Genomic DNA, 15,841 nt, shown 5'->3' with positions numbered 1-15,841 from the left:
GCTCCTGACAACCGCTGATCTCAACAGATCTATTTTTTTAAAGGCATTGGTCTTTCCACCCCAAGTTGACTTTTACTATAAAATCTTAGAGGCTCCTGGGTGGCTCAGTGGGTTAAGCGTCCGACTCTTGATTTCAGGGTTCAGAGATCAAGCCCTAGTTTAGCGCGGGATCTGCTTAAGATTCTCTCTCTCTCCTTCTGTACCTCTCTCCTTCCCTCTCACACTGTGCGCTCTCTCTCTCTTAAAAAAAAAAAATCTTATTATGCTTCAGGTTGAACTATGAATTCAGGGACGATTTTTCTTAGTGGTAAGAAGACACATGGATTCCCACCAATTACCATATTCAAGATAGTCATACATGGTGATCTTGGGACTTGATTTTGTTGTTGGCCTCTTATCCTTTGCTTCGGATTCTGAGTGTTGTCCTATAGGATACCCACCTGGGAATAGAAGCTAACACTCATGAGAGCTAATTGTACCTGGCTCTGCCAAGTACTTTGCATATATTATATAACTTCGTTTTATTCTCACATTTTTGTGAAGTGGATACTATTAGCCACATTCCCATTTACAGATGAGGAAACAGAAGCATAGAAAAGGGAAGAAATCTCAGTGACAGAGCCAGCAGGAGACACAACTGATGTCTGATATCAGCCCTGTTCTAACCAGTAAACTATGCACTCTTAGCCACAGTCCTACTACAGTACACTTTGAACTAAGTGTTAAAGTTGTTTGTTTTTTTATACAGGTAGAGTGGCTGTTAAAAATATTTGTAACAACACACCATCTCAATGTTTTCTTGTAGTTTAAAATACAACTTGTTGTTATTGTTTTTGGTTTTTCTTTTAATCTGTGGAATAAGGAAGTGATATTTTTAACTGAATGGAAAAGAACTCCTCTATGTCAAGACATAAGCATATATGTCTATAAAAAACAGTGTAGACTCTGGCACGGTAACTGATGTATAGCATAATCAACCTCTACTGACCACTTTCTTTAAACATTTTATTTTGGGTTAACATATATCCTAGAGGAATGTGTCTAATCCCTCCAGTTCCATTTACAACTGTGCACAGTCTGTGGCCCCCGCAGAAGCGGCATTTGGTGGGCAGGTGCAAGAGGACGTGGGATGCAGAAGCTGGCAGGCTGTGTTGCTCTGGCACATTCATCCCAGCCCTTCTTCTAAAGCCAGGAAGGCAAAGAGTTGTTTATGACCTCAGCTCAAATCTATTTGTGGGAGAACCAAGCCCCCCACACTAGAAGGCTTTGTAGTTATAGCCTATAATCAAGATCTTGCCTTGTACTGGGGCATCTGGCTGGCTCAGTCAATAAGGCATGCGACTCTTGATTTTGAGGTGGTGAGTTTCAGCGGCATGTTGCACATGGAGATGACTTAAAAAAAAAAAAAGATTTGTCTAGTACCATCTGCCTGGTTACATCCCATGGACTTAGGACATGCCTGCTTATTTCACTGCTACTAAGCAGAGTGCAAACAGGTTACTCTGTGCCAGGCACTGTTCTAAGAGCTTCATATGTACAAACTCACTCATTCCACACAGCAACCCTGAAAGTCTTCTGTATCTCCATTTTTTTTTTTCAAAGTAGGCTCCATGCTGGACATGCAGCCCGACACAGGGCTTGAACTCCATGACCCTGAGATCAAAACCTGAGCTGAGATCAAGAGTCAGACACTTAACCGACTGAGCCACCCAGGCGCCCTTCCTTATCTCCATTTTACAAATAACTTACCTAAGGCACAATAGAAGTAATTTGCTCAAGGTCCTACCAATAGTAAGTGGAGAAGCCGCTACCACATGGAGGCCCCTAGAGGTCTAGCTGCTCAGTTTCTGCTCCCATCTTTTCCAGACCCCTGATTTTGGCAGTGACAGCTAGTCTTCCTTCTGTAAATTATGCACAGTCCTGTCCCTTCAATTAACGTGAGAGCAGCAGAAAGAGTGGTTATTTGTTGCTTTCAATGCAAATTATCTGCCCCCTAGAAATAGAATAAGGACCCTCACTTAGTTTACCTACAAAATTTAAAAACAAACTAGTAAATCCAAAACCAAACCACTGTCGATCTGGTAAGAGTTTTCTGAGTTTCCGGAGCTACTCAGAAGAAATACAAGATAGAGAAATAAACTCAGCCAGTGCCTAGTGCTCCTCCAGCCCTAACCTGTGCAACCCTCCACCCCCCAACCTTCACCTCAAATCAAATATTGCCTTGTGGGTATGCAGTGGTGGGGAGGAAGGCCCCACACTGCTGAATTCCTAATACATAGGCTGCTTTTTTTCTAAAAAACATGCCAGTGTTTCTGAGGAATATTTGGGATGGCAAAGTACAACTCTGCCAGTTTGGTGTCAGGATTCTTGCCTTGTTTTCTATCTTATTTTTGAAATGATTTATTGAATAGACACTAGGAATCTGGGAGAAACAGCTCTTCTCACCAAAACTTCTTTGTGTTCCTTGGACTGAGGGCAGAGTCTTTCACAAGATGGCAAATCTCTCAGTTGGATAAAAGCTCAGTGCTCAGTGCTCGTTCACCCATGCAGCCTGACGCGTTGCATAAATACTGACTCGGAGCTTCCCGTGAGGGGCCTCACCCACACCCCCACTCACCTTCTCCAGTGTGTCATTCAGAGCATCCATCGCCTGCAGTTTGGCAACACTTGCAATGGTACTGTAAAAATGAAACAAAATTTCACATTGGCAACACTTGCAATGGTACTGTAAGATGGGGCACCTGGGTGGCTCAGTCATTAAGCGTCTGCTAAGCGTCTGCCTTCGGCTCAGGTCATGATTCCAGGGTCCTGGGATCGAGCCCCGCATCAGGCTCCCTGCTCGGCGGGAAGCCTGCTTCTCCCTCTCCCAGTCCCCCTGCTTGTGTGCCCTCTCTTGCTCTCTCTGTCAAATAAATAAATAAAATCTTAAAAAAAAAGATGAAACAAAATTTCATATAGGACCGGAAAACTTTCCTACTAGGGAGGCTAAATGATTGATAGGACGGACTATCTACTTGGCCTTTAAGCTTTTACTCTGCTTGGCAGTATCCAGAAGAAAAAAAAATTCTGCTTCTGTGTGCCCATGTGCTACAAAAATCTTTGTAGGCCAAATTATTATTACTGGTGTATTTTTATTTCATCTTTTCATTGGAGTATATAGCTTGGTGACTCTTCATAACTAGTCAAATCAGCTGCCCCCAAGGATAACCACTACCCTGACTTAGAGCCCTGCAGATTAGTTTTGACTGTTTCTGTACTTCATAAAATGAATCACAAAGCATGGACTCTTTTGTGTTTGGCTTCTTTTTCTCAGGCCAATGTATTTTGTGGGAGAGCATCAATCAGGGCTGAGCCTGCTTGTACAATTTCTTGATGGAAACTTTGCTCTTGGCATTTTTTTTTTCTGGATGGTTGGCGTTGGTGAGTGGAAGTTATTAGGAAATGGACATAGACTGATGATACTTAGAAATTTATTTCCTCTGATACATTTTGCAAAAGCCATTCTCCAAGATGTCAGGAGGGATGTTTGTCCATGAAAATGAGGCCCTCATATCTCCTGCACGCAATTCCTCAAGCAGAGGAATGTCAACAGCTGAGGTGAATTGAGGGTGGAGCAAATGAAGTTTCAGCTTCAGGGCCCTCCCCCTGCACCAGCTCCTTCCTAGTCAGGCCGGTGCCGAACCCTTTCATATCTGTAATGTTTTACTATTTTTCTTTAAAGTGGCCCCCATGGGGCGCCTGGGTGGCTCAGTTGTTAAGCGTCTGCCTTTGGCTCAGGTCATGATCCCAGGGTCCTGGAATCAAGCCCCACATCAGGCTCCTTGCTCAGCGAGAAGCCTGCTTCTTCCTCTCCCACTCCCCTTGCTTGTTTTCCTGCTCTTGCTGTGTCTCTCTCTGTCAAGTAAATAAAATCTTAAAAAAAAAAAGTGGCCCCCAAATCCTACACACATCAGGCCCCAAAAACCTGTAATTGTTGCTGGTGAATAGGGCAAGAGAGGGAGTTATTTCTTGCTGTTTATGTTCCTCAGTGGTCCCATTCTCATTTGTTTTAAGATTTTATCTATTTATTTGAGAGAGAGAGAGCGTGAGAGGGGAGAGGGTCAGAGGGAGAAGCAGGCTCCCCGCTGAGCAGGGAGCCCGATGCGGGACTCAAATCTTGGGACTCCAGTATCATGACCTGAGCGGAAGGCAGTCACTTAACCAATGGAGCCACCCAGGCCCCCCCTTCTCATTTTTTAATAACTATTAGAAAACAATTGAGTTTTTAAAAAGGGTTCCAATCTCCACTTTATTACTCTCTGGTCAACTCTTCCTACAGTGCTCGGCTGATGTCAGAATTCATAGTTAAGTAAGTCCCCGTTTCCTGAGGTGCAGAGCAATGACTGCCCTGTCCACTGGCTGCCAACTGGATGTCATTTCCAAGCCAAGACTTTTTAGTTCCCAAGCCCCTGGCCCAGGCATGTTAACCAGGGTCACCATAAACAGGGCTTAGGCTTGGGTAGGTTTTAGTAAGAGCATCAAACCAGCCTGCAATTCAACAACAGTCTGGTGTCATTTCAAGTGCTTTCTCTATTCTAAGAACTGTCCTAGAGGTTGGGTCAGAAGATAAATGATATGTGACCCCCGCCATTGAGGATTTACAGCCTTAGCTTTCATTATGTGACAGTTATTTTCTGATATCAGAAGAAACAAAAACATACTGGTAATGGGGCAAATGAGCATTTCATTTTACAGTGGAAAAAATCCTCAGAAAATTCCCTTCCCAGAAACTGGGAAGAAACATTTAAAAAAGATTTTGATATAATTTCATGTGAAAGAGCCAGAGAAATTCCATAGTCTATTTCCTTCTGCATTCCGTTTCTGAGACTACTATTATACATCTTAAGGATGCATCCCTGAACGTCCTCTAATTGACTCCGTTTGAATCTCTCTTCAACTCATCTGTGGAAATGGTCTCTGAAGCGCCCCCATTACATCCTTGGAGGAGCCAGTTTTGCATGTTTCTTTCTTTTCAAACACAGTCATTTTCCTTAACCACAGTCCACTGGTTGGGCCATTTGTGCACCTGCCCAGCCCACAGTTCTCTGCTGAGCACGGGGAATGGTGTCTTTTGTCAAGGTTACAGCGGAAGGAGCGGGGAGAAACCAACTTCAGTGTCTCTGTGCCTTCTGGCTATGCCAAATATAGTGGCCATTATTTTCTAAATAATTGAGTGATGGATTTAAAATAACGCCCCCCCCCAAAATATTTATTTTTAATTCAGAAGATTTGTGATAGCAGAAAGCATATTATGAAAACAGGGCCAGCCTAGGGACATTAAAAGCTAATGTGATAATAGGATCAAGGAATATGAGTCCGGTTTGGATGCACTCAGGATTGTGCTTTTTAAGTACAAGGCAGCTGGGCTGGCTGCAGAGAAGAGGAGGATGTGAGTAGTGAGGGGGCCCAGAGAGAGTCTTCTAGAAGGTAGCCACCTTTCACCTGAATGTGCCTTTCATCTTTAGCCCCTGTCACCACTCCTCAGCTGGCTGCCTCTAACCCTGTTCAGCAAAGGCCTAGGGAGCCTTGGTTTGTCCTAAAATGCAGGGAGGCCTCTGACTTCCAGAAGCAGTCACTCAAAAGTCCTTGAGGTGATGAAGACGAAGAAATTAGGTATTCCTTACCTTGTTTTCTCTAATCCTGTTTTTTTGGTATGTCTCTCCAGGACGCCAATTTCTTGTTTTTTGGAAATTCGCATTCCTCCAGCCTTTACTATAAACAAGTAAGCATCAACACAGGAGTCGTGGTTAGAATAAAAGGAGTAGGTTTGCTTTTGTTATTCAAGGTCTGAATTTAGATTTGAAAAGAATTTTAGAACTTACTTTTTGAAGACCTAAACTTTTATCTAAAACAACACAATAAAACGTTACCTTGAACTGAATAGAAGAAAAAAAATATTGTCTCATGCAGACAAGATGGGAAAGGGGAGAAAGGCTGAAGTCTGCTTGTTTATGTTCAGAGAGCAGGAACTGAGGCTAAAAAAAGCAGCAGATATTTACACCTTTGGTTTGGGAGGAGAATAGCAACATACTCCCTTAGGCATTTCACTGAAAAACATTTTTTCTTGTTATCAAACCAATTATGCTCTTTATGATAGCAACAGACAATCACAATGTGACCCTCTTGTTTTCCCACAAGATTAAAGTTTGTGCAAGGCTTGCATTTTTTTTTTTTTCTTTTCAACTAAAGCATTCAAAAGCAGATTCCAAGAGATGAGCCAAAAGTCAGGGCATGCGGTGGTAACAAGCATTTAATTCAAGAGCGATGCCTCTGATCCCACCAGAGCCCCACCTTCCATCCCAGACCCCAAACCTCTGGACGTTGGCCAAGCTCAGATGTTCTAATGAGTAATTAAACTACATTAATAATCCTGCCATTCAGGAGATCAATTAGTGTTAATTAGGCTACAGATGACCTAACAGCTATTCAAGTGTTTAACAGTGTCAGATGAAATCAACTTTTGAAAAGGAACAACCCATTTCAGATTGCAAGTCAAAGCAAATACTTCTTTCTGTTCCCAGGAAATCTGCACATCTAAAATCTGACAAGGTCAAATGAGAAAAAGCTAAATGGACATTGATTTGTTTGAACCTGTTAATTCTTTTTATGGAAATGTCAGATTGGCAAATTCTAAAACTAGCTCCAATAAAATGAAAAGTAAGGAAAACCTATTCTATTTCTTGATGCGCTTAGGAATTTGACTTTATCATTGTTCTTTAAAAATTATTACGTAGTTTGTTGATTTTGTGAAACATGCATAAGGCACATAATTCAAAAAAGCATGAAAGGGTCTGCAGTCTCCCTCCCACCATCATTTCCAGCCCCTAGTTCATCTCCCTAGATACTGCTAATGTTAGATGTGTCCTGTGTGTTCATCCACAGATATTCTACATATTACTCTTGTTTAAATGACAGCGTAAGATACACATTGTTCTACATCTTGTTTGTTTATATTTTTCATTCAATCATAAATTTTGGAGTAAATTCCCTATCTATCTATAAATGGAGAAATGGGTTGTTCTTTTTCACATCTGCTTTAAAATTTCATTATGTGAACGTTCTGTATTTATTAACCAATTCCCAAATGTTGGACATTTCAGATGTTTCTAATTCTAATTGATGTCACAGACAATGCTGCAACAAATATCCTTTTATATGCATAATTTTGCACAAGTGCAAGTATACCCGTGGGATAAATTCCTACAAGTGATCTTGTTAGTTCTTAAGGGTATGCGCATTTGGAATTTTGTTACATCTTGCCAAATTGTCTTTCCCAGAGGCTGTACCAGTTACAACCTCACGAATAATGATGACAGTGATTGTTTTCCCCTACTTTTGGCAACAATGGGAGCTGGAAAATGTTTGGTTTTCTTGACCAGTAAGTTAAAAAAGAAAGATAACTTGTTTTAATTTGCATATCTTCTATTTTACTAAAGGTTGAGCTTGTTTCTGTGTTTTATTTTTTTTTAAAGATTTTATTTATTTATTTGACAGAGAGAGAGACAGTGGGAGAGGGAACACAAGCAGGGGGAGTGGGAGAGGGAGAAGCAGGCTTCCCGCCGAGCAGGGAGCCTGATGCGGGGCTGGATCCCAGGAGCCTGGGACCATGACCTGAGCCGAAGGCAGATGCTTAACAACTGAGCCACCCAGGCGCCCCTGTTTCTGTGTTTTAGAAGGCATTTCTATTTTGTTTTTATGAACTGCTCAATTTCTTTTGTCCATTTTTTTCTATTTGACTTCTACTCTGTTCTATTAATCTCTCTGTCCATTTACATGCCCTTGCAACTCTATTTTAATGAATGTAGCAGTATGTACATATATATGTATATATGTTTATTAAAGAACAGTTGACACACAATGTAGCATTACATTTCAATGTTTGATAGAGAGTCCTTTTTTGCTGTTTCCTTTGCAGAATTTTACTAGCAGAATATTCTAACTTATTTTTCCATATGAACATTAAAATTGGTTTGTCAATTCTTTCACAAAAAGTCCTGCTGGTATTTTTTTAATGGCCTTGCTTTAAATTTATAGATTTTTATTTAAAGGGAAAATTCGTATGTTTATATTCCTGGTTACTCTCTATTCAAGAACATGGTATGCTTTTCCATTGCTTACATCTTCTTTTGGGTCCCTCAGTAACTAGTTCGCATAAATCTTACACATTTATTGTTAGGTTTATTCCTTAAGCATTTTATCTTGCTTGTTGCTGTTGCTGTTATAAATGGGGTCAATTCTTCAATTCTAACTCTGACAGATTGTTGTTCTTATATCATTGATTTTATAACCAGACCTTATTGAATTCTTACTGTTTGTAATAGTTTTTTTGTTGATTCGTTTAGGTTTTTCAGGTAAAAAAATTATATAACCTCTAAAAAATAATAGTACTACTTCCTGTAGAATAATGTTAAATAGTTGTGATGGTTGACATGTTCATTATACTAATTTTTAAGAGATGGCTTTTAGTATTTTCCCATTAAGTATGATGTGTACTTAGGTGGATACACACATACAGATACATATGCAAATATTATATATATTTATATATTTTTTCATATTAAGGAAATGTTCTTCTATTACTATTTCACTGGTCTTCAAAATTACAAATGCCTTTTTAGCATTCATAGATATGATCCATGCTTTTTGTCCTTCGTGTGGTTACTTGTATTAACAGATACTAATCTATAAAGATAGATTAATGGATATCTTACTATCAAACCATTCTTGCATTCAAGGAATAAACTCCACTTGGTCATTTTGAATCACCCAGTTGTTTTTTCATTGACTATAAAAGCTTCTCATTAGAATTTTGTATTATTAGATGCAGTCTAGGAAAAGAATGCTATTTTTACACATGGTCTGCTTTAAATTCATGCACACACAGAGAGAGACACACATTATATGAGAAAAAGGCATACAAAGTAATCAGCAACAGAAATCAAATGATGAGAAAACATCTTCTGAACAGCCATGGAATATAGATGTGAAATAAACCAAGGGACGGCATTCCCAGGAAGACTGAGGAGGGTGTGCCTCTGTGTGAGGGGGTTGGTGTTCACAGCACTGCTGTTTCTCTCGCGCTGAGACGAGCCAAACAGGAGGTCTAGAGCTTGGGCCTTCAGTACTCCTCCCAACTGTGTTTTTCTTTCTCCTTGTGACAAGTGCTTTTGAAATACGGAGTTCTGTAATTATTTTCTTATTAATATTCCTTGTGTTTTCCTTGATGCTATTGTTCCTACATATTTTCTTCTACCTGGACTGATTATTATCACCAACTATAGAAGCAAACTTGTTAATGGTTAAAATAAGCAATAGTTAAAAATGAGATGCCTTTGGAATGTTGAGTTCTATGCTACTGATTTGCAAAGACCTTGACAACCTAGAGAAGTCAAGAGGAGAGGGACCAGTGTGAGGAAGGAAGCCATGTCACAGGAGGAACAAGGGAGCCTGGAAAGATCACTTCTGAAGAAGATAGCCTCAAGAGAGTGTAGGTGCCATCTTCAAAGATCTGAGGGGCTATCATGTGGAGGAGGAATGATTTTCTAGTGAGGAAATTTTTTTTTTTTAAGTAGGCTCCAGGTGTGGGGCCCAACGTGGGGCTCAAACTCCCCACCCTGAGATCAAGACCTGAGCTGAGATCAAGAGTCAAATGCTTAACTGACTGAGCCACCCAGGTGCCCCTCCTGGTGAGGAAATTTTATGTAGGGTCAGATAGCTCTACCCCTACTGAGCTCTGGGACCTTGAGCAGGTTACTTAAACCTCTCTAAGACTCAGTTTCTGCATCCTTCAATAATACTAATTGTTGAGGTTGCTCTTGACAATAGAGGTGACACAAGCACCTGGTTCACAGTAATTGTTATTACTCGTATTTATTTGATGTTGTTCCAGAGGAGAGACTGAAGCCAAAGAATGAATGTTCCAGAAAGGCAGAGCCTGGCTACTAGCCTGGCTAGATTGTATTATTCAAAGGGAAGTAGGTTGCCTAGTACAAGAGTACGTCCCTTGGCTCTCTGTTAAAGAAAAGGAGTCCACCTGCCATGAACATCTCAGAAGGCTTTGGGGGAATTTGCCGGAAGTTGAACTAGGTGATCTTTATTCTTAAGTCTTTTCCTCCAAAATAAAATCACTTTCCTCCCTTTGGAAAGAATATAAGGCACTTAACAGAAAAGTAAATGCCAAAAGAAATTTAAGAATGCATTCTTAGGAATGTTCTTAAGAACAATAAAACAGAGACATTTGAAGGGAAATTAAAAGTCCTCCTAGAAGATTCCTACTTTCATCCAGGAGTCTTTGAATCCTCTCTGTGATGGGGCGCTGTGCTCTAAGTCAGTGATTTAGGAAGCATAAGTAAACCACACACACCTTGGATTTCCAGAGCACAGTTCTTGTATCAAACTTGTTCTGGTGGGTAATTTGCTTGGTCAGCCATGTACAGTAGAAAGACACAGAAGAGAATATCCCCATACTCTACATGGCTAATACTAAGATATAGATTAAGGCTCTCACTACTTGGTGTGACTGAACTAGATGGAACCAGTTTGTGGGAGGGTCATCTTCAAAGCTTTGCTGGGAACACTAGTCACACTTGTCTCCCAGAATCGAGATAAACCATTGTAAATAAATATTTACAATCCAACACAATCAGATACTTGCCCATGTTCGATAGACCAGATAGGTCCGACTCATGAGAACTCTTCAAAGTTTCACTGTATCTAACTTAGTTTACTTAAAGTTGTAATAATTTACACAATTCCATGTTTGGGACTATATTGCCTTTTGAACTTCTGTAGAAGGACCAGTCGGAATTGGGCAAGGTAAAATATGAACTGATTTAACATTTTAACAGTTCTTTGAGTACAAATACATAAGGATAAGACTTTAAGCAAAATGGGGGCGCCTGGGTGGCTCAGTCGTTAAGCGTCTGCCTTCGGCTCAGGTCATGATCTCAGGGTCCTGGGATCGAGCCCCGCATCGGGCTCCCTGCTTACTGGGAAGCCCGCTTCTCCCTCTCCCTCTGCCCTTGCTTGTGTTCCCTCTCATGCTGTCTCTCTCTCTCTGTCAAATAAATAAATAAAAAATATTAAAAAAAAAAGACTTTAAGCAAAATGAACTAGAGATAAAAAATGTAAAAGAGAGAGATGCCCTTCTGGATAGTTTCATTAGAAAAATCTAAATTTATGTGGGGAAAATGAACCTTTGCTTTCCTATCTCTGAGTAAGCATTATACTCTTGTGGCTGCTTTTGTAGTGTATAACTTTGCAAAAATAGGCCCTTGAGTTAAGGATGCTATATGATAATTTTCCAGTTAAGATTTTCCAGACAACAATTTTTGATAGAGGATAGTCGAGATAAACACACATATGCCCGCAAAGTAAGCTTTTTTCCTTCACTAATCAGTGGAAAATGGAGGGGAAAAGCTGAATAACACAAAGGTTTGTGCACACTCTGCCTTGTGACTGAGCTGTTATATTTGAAGATTTTAACTAAGAAGTTAGATGTTCGCAAAACATTCACTTTGCACTTATAGTCAGTTTGTCAGCCCATTTTAAGATGTCAATCAAGACCCAAAAGGAAAGTCAGGAAAAGGTGGTGAAGTAAAGAGAGAGGGCTCTAGAGCAGGAGAGCTTTGGCATGGGGCCCACTTTATTTTCAGATCTCAGCCCCATGGCCCCCACTAGCGGTGTGGCTTTGGGCAAGTCCCTCAACCTTGCTGACTTTTAGTTTGCTCTTCTGTGAAACAAGGATGATGGCGCATCGCTGTCTACAGGGCTGCTGCCGTGTCTAGGAAAGCAGCTGGTCTTGCCGTCATCCAAACCCTTGTCCCCGTGATATGTGGGGGAGTGGGTCTCACAACCTCTCCTCGAGCCTCACAGATCAACCCCCATACATTGACTTGAGCAGACTGGAGTTGAGAGAAGGAAGCCTTCGGTGTTTGTTCTATTTCAAATGATCCTGGCCCTTAGGTAGCTATGGTTTCCCTCTCCTTTTCTGTATTTGATTCACACTTGGGCATGTCTCCAAACTTCCCTCTCTCATTAGCGAGGCAGAAAACTGATTCTCTGGGGGTTCCTTCCACGGTGACCCCTCTGATGGCTCTGATTCATTTGACTTAAACCCAATTACAACCTGCAAGAAATACAGAAAAACTCAGGAACTCCTGCCCTTTCTAGTTCCTCATGTACTTGGCTTCCTCCTATCACCTTCCACTCACACATTGGCCGTTCATATAATGGGGTTCTTCTAAAACTGAGAGCGAGGCAAATCAAAAAAGCAGAAAATCCAAAGCTAAGCTGACTAGCGCCTTGACCACCTCATGTTTAATATAGTCTTTTTCCCAGCACAAATTATAACCAGGGCTAACCAAATTGAGATGTATACTATATAAACATACATGAAAGAAACATGGCTAAGCACTCCACACGTAGGTGGGACGGAGTTACAGCTGGTTGGTTTCTGAGAGGTTTCATTTTTAACTATGATGAGGCAGGCACATGTATCTGGTCCATTTCCTTCCATTCCTTTCTGTTCTGACTGCCGCGGCCGGGCCTCATGCAGCCCTCGAACATCAGGACAAGAAATGGACAAGAAAACTTGTCTTGCAATCGATCATCTTGCGATCGATCAGGGAGAATCATTCCTTCTGCCAGCCGTGTGTTTCACTAGACCTGCATTTTAAGGGGACTAACATTCATGCGCCAGGTGCTTTACATGGGGTTTCTCCTTTAATTGTCTTAACAACCATATAATATCGATGCTATTTATTAGCCGCTGCTTTAAAGATGAGGATTCTGAGGCCAGAGGTGTGGAATGAAGGCAGAGGTTAAGCCAAGGCTCTGCCCGATTCCAAATGCGGTGTCAGAACCTTCCCGCCATATCACACCTGCTGCCCACTTTCAGGGATCTCTATATTGCTTATAAAAATCAGTGAAGAATTTAGTGGTGTTTTGGCAATGAATTATTTTTGTTCCATAAATAAAATTTTGTACCATAGCAAACTGGTTCAGACTTAAAATATGTAGCAAGACAAGCTGAAGGATGAGGTTTCTTTGTTCCCTTGCTCTCAGTGGGGAGGCAAAAGTCTGCCTTCATCTCCATTCTAATTATCCCAAACCTCTTATCTGTAGTGTCACAGTTCATAATAATTAATTGTCACGCCAGAGGCATTATGACATGCTTGATGGAGTCATGGTGTGCTATGTACACAGAGTAATTAGCAATCATTAGTGGTGGGACAGAAAGTTCCTGGTGGTTTCATTCAAACTTTCATTTGGTTAAGTTTATCTCTGTGTTCTTTGTGCATAAATGTAATTTAGCAAATCAGGTTTTAGCTTACCCATTTCATGAAAGATTCGGGTAGAAGTGGTGGGAAGACAATGTGTTCTTTTTTTCTCTCTATTATGAATGTCTCTTCTGATAATTTGCATGTATATTTCCTGACCATTAGTTAGCATCATTAACTTTTTAAAATTTATTTTATTTTATTTATTAATTTTTTAGAGAGGTGGGGAGGGGCAGAGGGAGAGAGAATCCCAAGCACACTCCATACCCAGTGCACAGCCTGATGTGGGGTTGGATCTCACAACCCTGAGATCATGACCTAAGCCGAAATCAGGAATGTGACGCTCAAATGACTGAGCCACCAGGTGCCCCCAGCATCATTAACCTTAGATATAGATAATGTTAACTATTGCTAAATCCAATTTTAAGTATAAAATGTCAGGAGTCTGCCACAAGAAACCAGGGCATGGTGCCCAGAACTTGAAGCTCAGAATTAGTAGTAAAATTCGGATTCTTTTCAGGTGGGCAGCCCACCAGAAAGTCATCGAAACTCTGTGTCAGTTTTTGAAGCTTTCTGAAGGGTATAGCTGCCACCATCCTCTGCAGCAAAGATGACTGAAATAAGCTTGGCTTAGAGGTGCCAAAGCATTATGCCAATAAATAAATTTTGTCAATGGAGAAAGGCAAGGACAAAGTGGTTGAGATTTTGAGATGTTTCTTAAGGAAAAAAAGAAGGAAGGCAGTTGAAAGAACATAAAACTGACTAAAAATAGTCCTGCACGCCTCAGCCAATCTATATGAACATATGGTTAAATACAATAAAACTAATTTCCGTATTTCAGAGAGCATAAGTTAAAAAAAAAAAAAGAGTGAGAGAAAACTGTGGATACTTTGCAAAACACCTTGATTGCTACCTTTCCCAGTCAGCCCCCTCCAGGGCTTGGGTCCGTATTAAAAAGTGCCCGTTTGTTTGATGACAAGGCAAACTACATTCTGGATTAACCTCGCCCAACCCCAAAGCCTGAGAAGAAAGAGAAAAATAAAATTGTCCTCTGTGCGGAAGTGGGTTTGCCTGGGTCCAAAGTCAGAGGGTGCACAGTCAGCTTGGGGTGACTGGATCTTCGAGCTGGCACGTCTTGGGAAGAAGGTTGCCATGGCAGTAAATCTTCTTCCTGTGGGGTGTCGCTGCTCACCTACAGCCTGGGAGGGAAGGTCCAACCTTAGCTATCCCTTTTCACAAGCTCTGAATCCCTTACACCTTCATCTGTAATGAGGCTTTAATTCAACTGGGGCTTGACAAATCCTCAGGGGGTTTATTCACAAGCCCAGAGAGTTCTAAGACATAGGAGGCCATCAGGCGGTGGGAAGTTAAAGCAACAGGGGACGTTGAGAACCCTGGCTCTGCTGGGGTGCCCCCGTAGCAGGCATTGATGGAAAGAAGAGCAGTGGCTGCAGGGAGACCAGGGCGCTCTGCAGGACGGCAGAGGGCAGATGGGTAGCCTACCTGCAGGAGGATGCCCCCCTTTCAGCGGGGAGAGCAGGACTTGCACTTCATTTGCCATAGCGCGTGCCAGCGCCGGTGCCAAGGCCAGGACGATGCTCTGGAGGCTGAGTACCAGCACCTGCTGCCCCGGTGCAGCCTGGCTTTATATGCTCAGGGGGTGGGGCCCCCTAAGGGCATTGCTGAGCAGCAACAGGGCTTGTCACCGAGCTTTCTGGGAACCCACCTCTCCTTGGCAAGCTTTCTCTCAGAAGAAAACTTTCTTCTTGGTCCCTTTATCTCAGAAAGCAAGGTAGACAGCTGAGGGACACTCCTATTTTCTTTTGCCAGAGGAAGAGGAGAGGATGAAGTTCAGTGGAATCCTTTTTCTTCTTAACTATTCATCCATCAAGTACATATGGGGCGCCTCCAATGTGACAGGCACCACAAGGAGGTCAAGATTTTTGTTTCAAGACATCTGTAGTCTTGCTCAAGAGACAACTAGAAAACAAAGCACGATGTCTTTGCCCCAGCCTTTGGAACTGTAAGCATTCATCCTAAGAAAAGAATCAGGGACGTGCACAGAGACTTCTGTTCAAGGATGGCAATCATGCATTTCTCTTTCTTTTCTCTATTTTTTAGGATTGATTGGTATCAATATCAACATCCCATAATAGAGAGGGATAGTTAAGATATAGCCATGGGAATACTATGCACACATTACATATTATATTCTCAGATAATATTTAATGATGTGGAAACTTTCATGATCAGATGGTGAAAAAGTAGGCTAGAAGCCAATGGATGCCAATTTTGTTAAAAACAAAAGTCCGAATTTAAGCTTTATTATATCTCCAGTGCTGATCAAAGTTGAGCATATGGCAGTTACTAAGAAATATTTCTTTGTTCTTCAATACAATTAAAAACTTCTGCTCTTCAAAAAAACAACAACAACCCCCCCCCAAAACAAAACCTTCTGCTCTTCAGAAAGTATTGTTAAGGAAATGAAGACCAGCCACAAACTGAGGGGAAAAATAAAAAAA

At 41.4% G+C, this 15,841-nt stretch overlaps 1 protein-coding gene across 2 annotated transcripts in view; it reads right to left on the bottom strand.

Moving 5' to 3' along the window:
• Window positions 1-15,841, bottom strand: part of DAPL1 (death associated protein like 1) — an 85,117-nt gene that overhangs the window by 6,259 nt on the left and 63,017 nt on the right. The window contains exons 1-3 of one of the 2 annotated variants that reach the window (XM_027591009.1): window positions 5,910-6,014; window positions 5,664-5,751; window positions 2,618-2,678 (exon numbers count right to left, since the gene is read on the bottom strand). In XM_027591009.1, the coding sequence (XP_027446810.1) occupies window positions 2,618-2,678; window positions 5,664-5,737 (135 nt within the window). In that variant the 5' untranslated portion in view covers window positions 5,738-5,751; window positions 5,910-6,014. Of the gene's footprint in view, window positions 1-2,617; window positions 2,679-5,663; window positions 5,752-5,909; window positions 6,015-15,841 lie in introns of those variants that run through there. The other variant, XM_027591008.1, reaches the window with a different exon arrangement.

This window comes from Zalophus californianus, chromosome 3 (assembly GCF_009762305.2).
Source record: "Zalophus californianus isolate mZalCal1 chromosome 3, mZalCal1.pri.v2, whole genome shotgun sequence".
Taxonomy (NCBI): Eukaryota; Metazoa; Chordata; class Mammalia; order Carnivora; family Otariidae; genus Zalophus; species Zalophus californianus.
Note: the sequence above shows the minus strand (reverse complement) of the source record. Positions and strands in the feature narration are given on the sequence as shown.